This window comes from Melanostigma gelatinosum, assembly GCF_949748355.1.
Source record: "Melanostigma gelatinosum genome assembly, chromosome: 3".
NCBI classification, from domain to species: Eukaryota; Metazoa; Chordata; class Actinopteri; order Perciformes; family Zoarcidae; genus Melanostigma; species Melanostigma gelatinosum.
The window spans coordinates 1,106,473-1,121,472 of NC_136636.1; the positions used below are offsets into that span (position 1 = coordinate 1,106,473).

At 45.8% G+C, this 15,000-nt stretch overlaps 1 protein-coding gene across 1 annotated transcript in view; it reads right to left on the reverse strand.

The window, feature by feature from the left end:
• LOC306775296 (semaphorin-3D) overlaps positions 1-15,000 on the reverse strand; it is a gene marked incomplete at its 3' end in the record, with an annotated part of 45,972 nt that overhangs the window by 24,333 nt on the left and 6,639 nt on the right. Inside the window, exon 2 of the mRNA XM_079265623.1 lies at positions 3,710-3,914. Coding sequence (XP_079121749.1) covers positions 3,710-3,839 — 130 coding nt within the window. The 5' untranslated portion in view covers positions 3,840-3,914. The remainder of the gene's footprint in view (positions 1-3,709; positions 3,915-15,000) is intronic.

A 15,000-nucleotide genomic window follows, 5' to 3' on the forward strand; every position in this document is an offset into this window, starting at 1 on the left:
CACGCACGCACGCACGCTCCTGGTCAGGTTAAAGGTGAACAGAGTGTCTCCCTGCAGGATGAGGGCTGCTCTCTCTGGATTCCTGCTCAGGTCAAACACTGGGTCAGCTGTGACGCACACACTCTCTCCCACAGTGTGTGTGTGTGTGTGTGTGTGTGTGTGTGTGTGTGTGTGTGTGTGTGTGTGTGTGTGTGTGTGTGTGTGTGTGTGTGTGTGTGTGTGTGTGTGTGTGTGTGTGTGTGTGTGTGTGTGTGTTCGTTGCCCCTGAAGCTCCTGTCTGAGTATCTGGCTTATAAAATCTTAATAGTCTCTATAATGTTGATCCTGCAGCAAACAAACACAGCACACACACACACACACACACACACACACACACACACACACACACACACACACACACACACACACACACACACACACACACACACACACACACACACACACACACACACACACACACACACACACACACACACACACACACACACACAGACACACACACACATCACGAGATCTGCTCCAGAATGAGATCCTGAGTATTTTGGGAAAAAGGAGGTGAAACAATTACAGGAAGAGAAGAAATAAATCGACGTATTTGAGGTTCAACACACAAACACGTGTTGCTTTAACTTTAAATTAAATTCCAGGATTTCAACATTGAACTGGCAGCTGAAGATCCCAAAGGTCACGAGTTTCTGATATATGAGACATGTGGAATGTTCCACTCGGTGTGATGGTGCTGCCTCTTGAGTCTGAATGTTTCTCTCAGTATTTACATCAGTTTGTCTCCATCAGGCCACACAAACAACGTCTCTTCAAATTAAACTTCCAATGTACGTTTAGTTTACGTTTACTTTACCACTTGAAATTGTCGCTGTAAATGGCAGCCAGAGACGTAACAGTTCGGTTGAAGTGAGTCCGTCTTCTCGTCTGTTCGTGGATCTGAACCCTTTGGACACATTGAACGCAGTGCCTTTCATGAGCACCTGGATTACAGCAGGACGTCGTCTCTCCTCTTCTTAGCGTGAGAAGAAGACAAGTCAAGGTCTATGTGTTGGACGGGTACTTCATATCAAAACTACCTTTAAATAACTTGGCTTCAACGGGACACAGGCAGCGGTCTCCTGGGTGAAAGTCTGTTTGTTTGAGTCCTCGTCCGTACGCTGACGTTCGCGCTCCGACACAGAAGGCTTGACGCTGGACGCAGAGGGCCAGTGACAAAGCATCTGTGTGTGACGAGCTGGGAGTGAGACCGGGTTAGTTTCACACCATTTTGAACATTGAAATTAAAACTTTAGAACCTGAACCTGTTACCAGACATCTGCCTCTCACATCCAGCAGACATGCTGATTCATCAGGAGGCTTTGTGTCCGTGTCAATGTCTGAATGTCAGTCCAATAGTCTCTCTTCAGCTCCGTCTTTGGTCTCCTGAGGGAAACACTGTGTTCACCAGCTCGTCTCTCACCGAGTCTGTCTGTCTGATTGTTGCCGTTGTTAAGGAATCCACCGCAGGACTTCAGGGAATAATATAAATACATGATTGTGTGAGAAAATAATCAAAGGAAGTGAATGGAAACAATGAAAGTGTGTTTATACTAAAGATCGTATTGTTTTCAGCTGCTCTGTCTTGAAAAACAAGCACTAAAATGTAATAATTATGGTTATTTACAAAATAACTTTCATTGAGAACTCAAGTCTACAGCTTCCCATGAAATGACCTTCCAGCTTTCAGGACTTTCCCGTCTCCGCCATCGTATCAGTAACATTCATGCAGCGTCTCCTTTGACTTCCATAATCCTGTCACGTCATTCATTCCAAAGTCCTCCGCTCTCACTTGGACACTGGAGCTGGATTGTAAAGAATGCCGCTTCGCTGCTTGACCGGTTCCATTCATCCGTCCGGTCATTCATTCACTGAGCCGACTGCTCGCTCCACAAACATCTCACTAACCGTCACCAGTGAAACCGGCCTGCCTCAACTAATTGCTGCTCAATAGGGAACAGTTGTTGGCTCGAGCGGCGTTGCTGGTTGCCAAAGCAGAGAAGCAGGCATTCGGAACGCAAACACGTTTTAAAGTGACTGGAAGTGGGCAGAGGAGCTCACTGGTGATTTAAGTGAGTGTGTTCTTATGAGAAAGATTTCAGAAAATTGTGTTGATGAAGTAAAAATGTATAAAAATATTAGTTTGGGCAGCAGTGGTTCACTTTTTATTTTTTGCGCTCAGAAGTGAAGGTATTATAGAGACGGTGAACTAACGTTACAGCAGGACAGCTGTACAAGTACAGTCTGAACATTTTGGATCAGATTAACTTCAAGCATTAAAAACGTGCTGAATTCCAAATTTAGAGCATATCTGTGATTGAGTGATTGCCTCCACACGGTTCTCAACATGGCGAGGGCTGCACCAGCAGCTAGCAGTGCTAACAGCGCTAACAGTGCAAACAATGGCAACAGTGCTAACAGCGCTAACAGTGTTTTAACAGTACGCTTCCACAACATGAAAATGCCTGCAGCTAATCTTCAGACGTTAGCTTGTCAAAGGATTATTTTAACCCGACTACGTCCACCGGGGGAGCAGTTGAATACTAAATGGATGATGAGACAAGTTAGCTAAGTGTTAGCAAGCTAAGGTAGTAAGCTAAAGCACGTAGCAAACATAATATTGCAAAGCTTTCTGATTTACATTCCACTAAAACACAAGCTGCATTAGCTTAACTAACATGAAACTGACTTTTGGACACGTAACGTGAGACGTACTGAGTGTCAGGATCACAGTTTTCTTCCTGCTGATGCCTCACTTTAGTCTTCTTAAAGGCTACGTTCTGGGTTCTTTACCCCGTTGATGGTTCATCCCACCACACAGCAGCTGTTAGGCATTCTTCTGCTGACTGCAAAGAGGCAACTTCACACAACACGGAGTCAATGGAGAGCGGTGCATTGCTCTGACTCTATCGAGAACCTTTAACGTCAAGTAGTCCGACCTAAACAAACCTTAAGTCTGTAAATCCGTGATGACAGTTCACCGCAGGTATTTAGTCTAATTGAGGCTGTTTTCAACATTTATGGCACCATGACACCCATTAACACAGCTTCACCTCCCATGTCGTTCATCTGTTAATCTCCCACTTTACTCCCATCAAGTGTTTTACTGTAAACAAAGAGCATCTGCTGCTGACGTTTAACGGAGACCTCAATGTTCTCAGGAACAAGGAGATAACGTAGTTTCACCGCATGTTGGAGGACGTTATTGCTATGGTAACGGCGGCCAACAGACTGTGTGAAGGAGACATTCCTTCAGTGATCTTCATGACAGAGATGTAAAGTTCTCTCCAACTGCAATACATCTATTTTATATCTGAAAACCTCAAACTGGATACAGACTTTCATCAGCAACTTCATCCAGTTTTGACGGAGCTTTTATTGCAGCGGTAGAAGGTGGAAGTAAACGAATAAAAGTCGGAAGTTGTCATGTGAAAAAAGTCAAAGAAGGAGACACATGGTGGACAGACGGCTCTGCTGATCTGATCTGCCGAGCAAAAGCTCCTCAACTTATTGACCACAGTTGATCTTAACAACAACTATTCACAGTCTGACATCATTTCCAACAGTCGACTTCATCCTCCCGTATTCAACGTGTGATCAGCAACAATAAGAAGTGCCCGACGCAACGTGGAGTCCTGAGGGTAGATTCTCTTGAAGCGTCTCCTACCTGAGTGGGAGAGCTGCAGCCGGGGCCCGGTTTGCCTCCGGGCTTTGCCGTCTGCCGGCTGCAGCCACAGCAGGAGACACAGCATCAGTATCTGAGGAGGCGTCACTCCTCCGGCTCCCGGCTCCGTCATCTCCGACCGATCTTCACTGACGACGAGAGACGGATGGAAGGAGGTCGACCGGTCGCATCGAAGTCTGAGCTGCAGCTGATGGAGGAGAAGATAAGGAAGAGGGAGACGGAGACACATTAGATGTTTTGTTGAATGTGTTTTATCAGCAGCATGACTCTATGCAACGTGATGTCATCGTTATTATATTCATTCATTATTACTGAAGGGTTGTGAAACGCTGGCGGTTAGATTGAGGCAACAAAAAACACTTCGTTAGGGTTTAAACCATCTTGGTTTGGGTTTAAATAAGTAATCAGATCAACTTCTAGCGTCACACGAGCTTCTTTATAGGTTCACTGATCTCTGGTGGGTTCACGCATCGCTGGGACGGGTCGGTGTGTGACGGAGTGAGACCGGGCTGCTCCATGGATGGAAGACGTTGGTCTAACTTTTGGTAAGTCCACCTTAAAGAGGACTCATTTACAAATCATGTAGAAAAGCACACGCACACTCATACACTCAAAGACAGAGACCGACAGAGAAAGAGAGAGAGGACAGCGCTCCACTTAGACCTTATGTGAGACAGATTCTCAGAGAACGAGCCGGAAGACAACCTGAACATTTACTCTCCGTGAGCGGAGACTTGAAACTTAGTGAGAAAAGCAATAAACGATTAAATCAACATGGTATTAGATTGATACCAGATTAGCTTTGTGGTAATAAAACACATTAATTAGATGAATCTGACAGATCATTTGATTCAAACTCCAACAGGGACCAATGCATTCTGGGAGACAAACAATCCTCAAATCAAGTCCAACCCAAGTCTAACTGAATCACTGCACATTCACGCTGCTGGACGCCTGAATAAACCTCAGGCCGACAGACATGTGCAGCTGAACTGGTGTTTAATGGGAACGTAGCTCACGAGGAAACCGAGCAATTTATCATGTTGTACCGTTTACTGTGGTGAACCGGACGATTCTGAGAGTGCAGTTTGAGGAATGAGAGGAGGAAGTAGCTGCTGAGAGAGGAAAGGCTGAACCCTTTTCCTCTTTAGCAAGAAGGACGACACACCAGACCAGTAAAAGGCCTCCGAACAAACACTGTGTGGTACCTTTGTGCCTCTTTGTGCCTCTTTTGTGTGTTTTTGCGGTTGCTTTGTGTGTCTTTGTTGTGGTTTTGCATCGATAGTAGTTCTGCGTCTCTTTTTTGTTTTGTTCACCTCTTTGTGGTCACGCTGTGTCTCTTTGTGGTCACGTTGTGTCTCTGTGGTCACGTTGTGTCTCTTTGTGGTCACGTTGTGTCTCTTTGTGGTCACGTTGTGTCTTTGTGGTCACGTTGTGTCTCTTTGTGGTCACGTTGTGTCTCTTTGTGGTCACGTTGTGTCTCTTTGTGGTCACGTTGTGTCTCTTTGTGGTCACGTTGTGTCTCTTTGTGGTCACGTTGTGTCTCTTTGTGGTCACGTTGTGTCTCTTTGTGGTCACGTTGTGTCTCTTTGTGGTCACGTTGTGTCTCTTTGTGGTCACGTTGTGTGTTTGTGGTCACGTTGTGTCTCTTTGTGGTCACGTTGTGTCTCTTTGTGGTCACGTTGTGTCTCTTTGTGGTCACGCTGTGTCTCTTTGAGGTCACGCTGTGTCTCTTTGTGGTCATGTTGTGTCTCTTTGTGGTCACGCTGTGTCTCTTTGTGGTCACGTTGTGTCTCTTTGTGGTCACGTTGTGTCTCTTTGTGGTCACGCTGTGTCTCTTTGAGGTCACGCTGTGTCTCTTTGTGGTCATGTTGTGTCTCTTTGTGGTCATGCTGTGTCTCTTTGTGGTCACTTTGTGTCTCTTTGTGGTCACGTTGTGTCTCTTTTTGGTCACGTTGTGTCTTTGTGGTCACGTTGTGTCTCTTTGTGGTCACGTTGTGTCTCTTTGTGGTCACGTTGTGTCTCTTTGTGGTCACGCTGTGTCTCTTTGTGGTCACGTTGTGTCTCTTTGTGGTCACGTTGTGTCTCTTTTTGGTCACGTTGTGTCTTTGTGGTCACGTTGTGTCTCTTTGTGGTCACGCTGTGTCTCTTTGTGGTCACGCTGTGTCTCTTTGTGGTCACGTTGTGTCTCTTTGTGGTCACGTTGTGTCTCTTTTTGGTCACGTTGTGTCTTTGTGGTCACGTTGTGTCTCTTTGTGGTCACGCTGTGTCTCTTTGTGGTCACGTTGTGTCTCTTTGTGGTCACGTTGTGTCTCTTTGTGGTCACGCTGTGTCTCTTTGTGGTCACGTTGTGTCTCTGTGGTCACGTTGTGTCTCTTTGTGGTCACGTTGTGTCTCTTTGTGGTCACGTTGTGTCTTTGTGGTCACGTTGTGTCTCTTTGTGGTCACGTTGTGTCTCTTTGTGGTCACGTTGTGTCTCTTTGTGGTCACGTTGTGTCTCTTTGTGGTCACGTTGTGTCTCTTTGTGGTCACGTTGTGTCTCTGTGGTCACGTTGTGTCTCTTTGTGGTCACGTTGTGTCTCTTTGTGGTCACGTTGTGTCTTTGTGGTCACGTTGTGTCTCTTTGTGGTCACGTTGTGTCTCTTTGTGGTCACGTTGTGTCTCTTTGTGGTCACGTTGTGTCTCTTTGTGGTCACGTTGTGTCTCTTTGTGGTCACGTTGTGTCTCTTTGTGGTCACGTTGTGTCTCTTTTTGGTCACGTTGTGTGTTTGTGGTCACGTTGTGTCTCTTTGTGGTCACGTTGTGTCTCTTTGTGGTCACGTTGTGTCTCTTTGTGGTCACGCTGTGTCTCTTTGAGGTCACGCTGTGTCTCTTTGTGGTCATGTTGTGTCTCTTTGTGGTCACGCTGTGTCTCTTTGTGGTCACGTTGTGTCTCTTTGTGGTCACGTTGTGTCTCTTTGTGGTCACGCTGTGTCTCTTTGAGGTCACGCTGTGTCTCTTTGTGGTCATGTTGTGTCTCTTTGTGGTCATGCTGTGTCTCTTTGTGGTCACTTTGTGTCTCTTTGTGGTCACGTTGTGTCTCTTTTTGGTCACGTTGTGTCTTTGTGGTCACGTTGTGTCTCTTTGTGGTCACGTTGTGTCTCTTTGTGGTCACGTTGTGTCTCTTTGTGGTCACGCTGTGTCTCTTTGTGGTCACGTTGTGTCTCTTTGTGGTCACGTTGTGTCTCTTTTTGGTCACGTTGTGTCTTTGTGGTCACGTTGTGTCTCTTTGTGGTCACGCTGTGTCTCTTTGTGGTCACGCTGTGTCTCTTTGTGGTCACGTTGTGTCTCTTTGTGGTCACGTTGTGTCTCTTTTTGGTCACGTTGTGTCTTTGTGGTCACGTTGTGTCTCTTTGTGGTCACGCTGTGTCTCTTTGTGGTCACGTTGTGTCTCTTTGTGGTCACGTTGTGTCTCTTTGTGGTCACGCTGTGTCTCTTTGTGGTCACGTTGTGTCTCTTTGTGGTCACGTTGTGTCTCTTTGTGGTCACGTTGTGTCTCTGTGGTCACGCTGTGTCTCTTTGTGGTCACGTTGTGTCTCTTTGTGGTCACGTTGTGTCTCTTTGTGGTCACGCTGTGTCTCTTTGTGGTCACGTTGTGTCTCTTTGTGGTCACGTTGTGTCTCTTTGTGGTCACGTTGTGTCTCTTTGTGGTCACGTTGTGTCTCTTTGTGGTCACGTTGTGTCTCTTTGTGGTCACGTTGTGTCTCTGTGGTCACGCTGTGTCTCTTTGTGGTCACGTTGTGTCTCTTTGTGGTCACGTTGTGTCTCTTTGTGGTCACGCTGTGTCTCTGTGGTCACGTTGTGTCTCTTTGTGGTCACGTTGTGTCTCTTTGTGGTCATGTTGTGTCTCTTTGTGGTCACGCTGTGTCTCTTTGTGGTCACGTTGTGTCTCTGTGGTCACGTTGTGTCTCTTTGTGGTCACGCTGTGTCTCTTTGTGGTCACGCTGTGTCTCTTTGTGGTCACGTTGTGTCTCTTTGTGGTCACGTTGTGTCTCTTTGTGGTCACGTTGTGTCTCTTTGTGGTCACGTTGTGTCTCTGTGGTCACGTTGTGTCTCTGTGGTCACGCTGTGTCTCTTTGTGGTCACGTTGTGTCTCTTTGTGGTCACGTTGTGTCTCTTTGTGGTCACGCTGTGTCTCTGTGGTCACGTTGTGTCTCTTTGTGGTCACGTTGTGTCTCTTTGTGGTCACGCTGTGTCTCTTTGTGGTCACGTTGTGTCTCTTTGTGGTCACGCTGTGTCTCTGTGGTCACGTTGTGTCTCTTTGTGGTCACGCTGTGTCTCTTTGTGGTCACGTTGTGTCTCTTTGTGGTCACGCTGTGTCTCTTTGTGGTCACGTTGTGTCTCTTTGTGGTCACGTTGTGTCTCTTTGTGGTCACGCTGTGTCTCTGTGGTCACGTTGTGTCTCTTTGTGGTCACGTTGTGTCTCTTTGTGGTCATGTTGTGCCTCTTTGTGGTTTTTTATGGATGTTTGTCTTAACTTTGTGAGTGTTTTCTGTTGTTGCGAATCTCTTTCTGTTCATCTGCAGCAGCCGACTTTACTTTCACCTCAAACTGACCATGTTTTCACATGATAATTCATCACCATCCATCATGGCGGCTGGCTGGCTTGCATGTTGTCAGCAGGTTTTAAAGAGCTCAACAGGTTGAATAGACGCCTGCTGAGAGAGCAAAGACAGTCAGAGCTTTAACTTGGCTGCTGAGACAGAAATCTAAATGAATGACACCTCAGATAAGATCTGATGAGATGTCTGCATTGCATCAATAAGAAAGCATTTTATTCTGCAACCCAGCAGAGTCTCTTATTTCTTCGACACTAAACATGAACTTCAAAATGTTCGGTTGTCATTGTGGGAAAGTGAGGACGAGTCTCAAATCCTTAAAGTTACCAACAGACTTCCAAACAACCTCACAAGCTAAGCCTTTAATATCCTGCAGCTTTCATCCACTCAACGGTAGCCTCGGGATAAAACCCTTTCAAATTAAAAGCATTCCCTTGTAATTCCTGGTGATGACAGATCATCCTCTGCTCTTTATTATTTCCATAAGACGTCTTGTTTGAGACTTTAACTGCACTTTGAAACATGAACAGAAGAGAAATCATTTCAGTTAGTTTTGTGTGTCAAATGAAGAGATGTTACTGTGAATCAAACGGAGAGAAGAGGACGTACATGACTCAGAAACAGACTGAGGCTGTGTGTGTGCAGTGAAGAGTAAACATCTTTAAATAAACAGTATTTAAAACGCAGCTGAAGTAAAGTCCAGGAGACAGAGACACATGTCTTCTTGTGGTGACCACGCCCACCCTCATGTGAACATGAAACCAATAATTACAATGTTTGCATTCAAAATATAACCGTAGACGGATGAACTGTGTGATTTAAGTTTCACGACATCACTGTTTGAAACGACCTCGTCAGACACGTCAACACGGAGACGGAGTGTGTGTGTCTCTGTGTGTGTGTGAGAGAGTGAGAGAGTGTGTGTGTGTGTATCTGTGTGTGTGTCTCTGTGTGTGTGTGTGTGTGTGTGAGAGAGAGTGTGTGTATCTGTGTGTGTGTGTGTGTGTGTGAGAGAGAGTGTGTGTGTGTGTGTCTCTCTGTGTGTCTCTGTGTATCTGTGTGTGTCTCTGTGTGTGTGTGTGTGTGTGTGTGTGTGTGTATCTGTGTGTGTGTGTGTGTGTATCTGTGTGTGTATCTGTGTGTGTCTCTGTGTGTGTGTATCTGTGTGTGTGTGTGTGTGTGTATCTGTGTGTGTGTGTGTATCTGTGTGTCTCTGTGTGTGTGTGTGTGTGTGTGTGTATCTGTGTGTGTATCTGTGTGTCTCTGTGTGTGTATATCTGTGTGTGTGTGTCAGTGTGTGTGTATGTGCGTCAGTGTGTGTGTGTGTGTGTGTGTGTCAGTGTGTGCGTGTGTGTGTGTGTGTCAGTGTGTGTGTGCGTCTGTGTGTGTGTGTCAGTGTGTGTGTGTGTGTCAGTGTGTGTGTGCGTAAACACGCTGCTCCATCATTATTATACACGTTTGAATGTGGCGAGAGACGGCGCGGGGTTACAGATTTTATTCAGTTATTTCTTCCTGTTATGTTGCTGATGCAGACTAACGATGAAGATGAAGATGAAGAGATACGGTACGAGAGAAAGATGGAAACATCTAAATACAGAGAACACACGATCCTGGAATAGAAGCTCTTTGTGTCGAGCTTCCTGTTAGTCGAGGGAAACGCTTGTTTGAATAAGGAGTGAATAAAAAGTCCAAAAGTGGACTTTCTAAATATGGAAAATATTCTGCTTGCTGACATTTCAAGCTTCAAAAAGGGACAAAAAAATTGTTTCTTTATGTTGTAAAGTTGTAGTTTGTGTTGCAGGTTCACAGACGATGTTCACACCGTTGACTTCAAATCACAGCCTCAGAATACTTCAAATGCTTTCTTTGACCTCCGTCTCCCCGGAGGAGGAGGAGGAGGAGGAGGAGGAGGAGGAGGAGGAGGAGGAGGAGGAGGAGGAGGAGGAGGAGGAGGAGAACAACCCACCAGCATTTTCTCGCTGCCGCTCGAGGGGTTAAATCGTTGACTTGTGTTTACAGGAGGACGAGGTGGAAACGTGGGGAAGCTGAAGAATCAGTTTAACTGCGCGGGCTGATTTACCGGATTCCTTTACAATTAAATGCGTCACATATTTTACGGCAAAGTTCTCCGTTAATTGAATGACTTAATATCTGCAAAATCAAGAGATTCCCATGAGCCTCAGATGTCCATGAGCAATATGGAAAACGTTCATGTTCTCATTCAAATGAACAGGAAGTGACTCATCTATCTGGCACAGCTTCACTTTTAGCTCTTGGAATGTCAATGTTTAAGTTTGACTTCTTAGGATAAAGGTATTTGTACCTTTTGACAAAAAGATAAGAGACTTGATAGAAGATTGAGATTCAAACTGCTGTGAAACGTCAGACATCAGCCCTGAGGCAGCCTGGTACCCGACATCTGCATCTGTGCGAGGGAGCAGAGCACGACAGCACTGAGGTCACAGAGGAGCAGCAACAGAAGCGATGACAACACATGGAACGAGTGCAGCGCCTTCAAACCGGTCACGCACATCGAGAGACGGAAACAAATCAGACGCTTTACTGTCAGCGTCTGGATGAGATCATCATTCTACTGAGATCATCATTCTACTTCCGCCAATCACATTTTAAAGGAAACCTTCAATGGAAATACCGTCTTTGTCTATTTTCATGCCTCTTTTCTCCGTTGTGGATCGAGAAAAGCAGCTTGAAGGTTCCTGTAACGATCAAGTGACAGCATGACTCTGGGAGAATAATCTGGCTCCAAATGTGTGTTCCTCACTGAGCAGTGTGTCCACTGAATGAAGACAGCAGATGATGAAAAGACATTTGAACTCAATGACTGCAAACGGCACCATTCATATCATCGTTCCTCCTCCAACAGTCGGCTCGTTCAGAAATAAACTTCAACGTAAGCTTGAAAAAGCACGAACACTTTCACACGATGGTGCTCAGCCCCGTCTGTGAATATTCATATTCCCAAACCACCAAACTGCGTTGTGAATTACGTTTTGAGTTGAAACTGATTTTGTCAGATGAGTCGGAGGAGGTCCGTGTGGGTCGGAGGTCTCGGAGGCGTTCGGGTTAAACGGCACAGTGTTTGTGAACGCAGTGCTTCTCTGGCCTGAACATCGACTCCTCTGGTTGGTTACTTCAACGCATCAACAACATATGAAAACTAAGTTTCACCAACAGAAGAAATCCTGTCCTTGAAACATGAAACATGTTGGAAATGTTCAGACCTACTTTCTCAGGAGGAGGAATACACACATCCTGACGTGTGAAAGGGATGAAATGTGGAAATGATGAAAGAAAGACAGTAAATCTTCCTCTGACGTTCAAACGTTTGTTCTTTCACGCAACTGTCTTTGATTTACTGACTGGACGTTCTCCCAGACGTTCTCCCAGACGTTCTCCCAGACGTTCTCCCAGAGCGATGCTCAACACCTGCTTTATGCATAAAAAGCCAAACTGACTTGTATCTTCCAAACACTCGTGTGTTATATGATGATGTTCAGATCACATGAATATTGTGAGGCCATCTATTTGCTTCATTTCTTCTATTTGGATTTACACAGTTTCCGTCCTATCGGATGTACAAATGTACCAAATATGTTTAAATGTCACAGAGAGATCAATGCGAACCTGAAGCAGGAAATGACATCATGACCAAGTGCTTCTGATGTGTTTTTATGTGACAACATGCTCCAACCAGACGTGTAGAAGAAGAGTGAAGCAGCAGCTGAGGGCGTCGATGGAGCCGCTGGTGTTCAGTCAGTGTAACCGGCTGATGAACTCAGAGGAGGAAATCATTGAAGAGAAACAGAGACTGAACGGAAACAGAGCTGCTGCATTAACGCTTAACAAAAACACACTGAGAAGTATTCAGAAGTTACTGAACAGTTCATGACAGTTACTCGTCGGCCCCACACAGACTCACACTGCATGGTTTAGCCTCTTGTTCTTTTGTATCTGTTTGTCGTCATTTTCATCTATTTGTAGTTCTTTTGCGTCTCTTTGTAGTCATTGTATGTCTAGTTGTTTTGTGTGTCTCTTAAATCTCGATATCTCAGTGAGTCTGGTCCATGAGGTGTGTTTCATTACGGACTCATATTCGAGAGAGTTCCTAACAAACAACATCAACGATGACATTAATATGAAATGTGCTCTCCGTACATGCCGTGACTTGTTGGTTTACTTTTTGGGTTCATCTGAAATCTTGACTCTGTTTTATTAGTTACAGAAGTCGATCCTCTCTTCATGCCTCAGACGTCAGACTCTCCACAGGAAACCAAAACAACATTCTGGAATCCAGGACAGCAGCGAGCGATGGAGAAATGTTCCAAAGCTCTCCTGGAACAAAGTCAGACTTCCTGTACAAGAAGATGAAGTGAAGAAACAAACTCCTGAACGATAAATACACGATGCCGAGACGATGAGTACCTCATAAATAAAAGCCCCTGTTCTGCATTATCTTCATTCTTCTGTCTAAACCTCTGAACGATATGGATCCCAGATGCACTAATAACCACTAGTGATGAAACCAGAGACAAAGTGAAACCAGAACTCCGGGATTCTGTTTGTAAAGCAGTGAGACGGTCTGAAGGTCTCAGTCTGGATCCAGCTCAACGCTCACAAGGTTTTCTGATGTCGAGCATATATTTAAATACGTTTGCTGCTCGTGAGCTTTGACGCAAGCGATCTGTAAAAGCGATCGATGTGAGATAATGTGGTTTAAACCTGTATGTTGATGAGCATGTGATCAATCAGAGAAGATAAAGGAGATCCAGCAGAGACCCCGTCTGCTGAGGTTACATCAGGTCACTTCATCTGCATGTTCTTCAGTATTGATGACATGAAAGATGTCCAGAGACAGACTGATGATGTCCATCATCATGAAGCACTGCAGGTTTAATAAGAGACGCTGTTTGGGTTCAGATAACTCGTCGTCTCTTTTTATTGTGTAAGTCAGCCACCTCCTCTCCTGCTGGTGCTGTGGGGCTTTAAGGTCTTTATACTTCCTGGTTCATGATTACGTGGATCGAATACAAATTGATTTCTTGAGATATCTACGAAGTGCAGTTCATGAAGATGAATGGAAACGTGTGAAGAGGAGAGAGAACACACCGGCTGCATGTCCAGATGAACGGCTGAGAGGAACCAGAGTCCAGACCAACAAACAGCCGTGGGAACTGAGCCGCACCGGACAGGGAACTCTGGGAAGAGGAAACCGTCTTCCTCCTCTCCCTCTATCGGACCACGGCCTCCAGGAAATACCCGCTCTCCGTCTCAGGGGATTCTGGGAAGAGGGAAGGCTGATGTCATCCGCTTCCACATGGCAGCGTCCGGAAGGAGAAGAATAGGAAACGGGCCTCTTGATTCTGACACAGCTCCCTTATCCGTCAAGTTCGTCACTCATTGCGCTTTCTTCAGCCGCCTTGTTCCCGTTATCCATCTCTCAGACGCAGCAGTTTGCTCCACACGACGGTTGAAGAAGTCATTTATTGTTGTGAGAGTAGAAATCTTGAGCATTTAAAACTACAACATCCAGAAGTGAAGTAACGGACCGATGTCGATCTGCGATCCATACGGACCCCACGTGCGCTTTAACACGCAATCACTACTCAACGACACCATCACGCTGCGAGTAAAGCTGTACTGATGATCTTTATCCTCCAATATTCAGTAAGACGTGATCAGGACATCATTCATGTTCATAACAGAGTGACCTGCGTTCTCTGGAAGTTACATCTGCTCCTTTGTTCTGTTCACACATCGATCATGTAAAGACATCTCACAGTCAGCTTCACCACCATGTCCTGATGTCAATGACTTCATCACAGTTTGTGACTCACTGTGATGAAATATGATATTTAATCTCACAGAACGGGATATTCAGATGAGCGTGTCGGGAACACGTCAACTAAACCTCCAGACCGTCTGATGATCATGTTCTTCTCACCGCTAGCTGCTTGTCTGTCTGTTAGCCACGTTAGCTGTCTGCTCAGAGACTTCTATACAACCAGAGGAGTCGCCCCCTGGTGGACATTAGAGAGAATGCAGCTTTAACACGTGACGGTTGTCTCCTGGTTAAAATAGATCCTATCATTACTCTTTAAAACTCAGCGTTTAAGACCAAGACATATCACTGCGTGTCCCACTCGTCCTCCTGTTTCCTGTCTCTCTTTTACTACCAGCTTTCCAAGAAAGACAAAATATAATCTTCATCAAAGCTCTCTGTATCTTAAGTTCAGGCCGACTGCATCACGTCCACAGCGTAGAACACAGTCGAGTCTCATCAGCAGACGTCGCAGTGTGAAGGACCTGAACGTGACTCGTGCTACACCGTGAACGCGTCATGAACACTTTGAGTTCCTGTCGACGGCAGAATGAAGCTTCGGTTTGTGTTTCCTGGAAGCAGCTCAGAGGGAAACTGCTGCTTGTTGTTGGAGCGAGGGAACAAACATCAGCAGGCCGGACCTCTGCCAAGGGAAGCGCGAGTGTAGATCTCGCTGCTTGTGTGCATGAGAGTGTGAGAGTGCATCTCATCACCGGCGTCACTGTGGCTGATGTACGGCTGTTGGGACGGGCGGAGCATAAAGAGGCCAGCGGGAACCTGAGGCTTGTTATTGCCTCACAAGCTCCATAAAGAAACCTCCAGGCAGCCTATTTAAA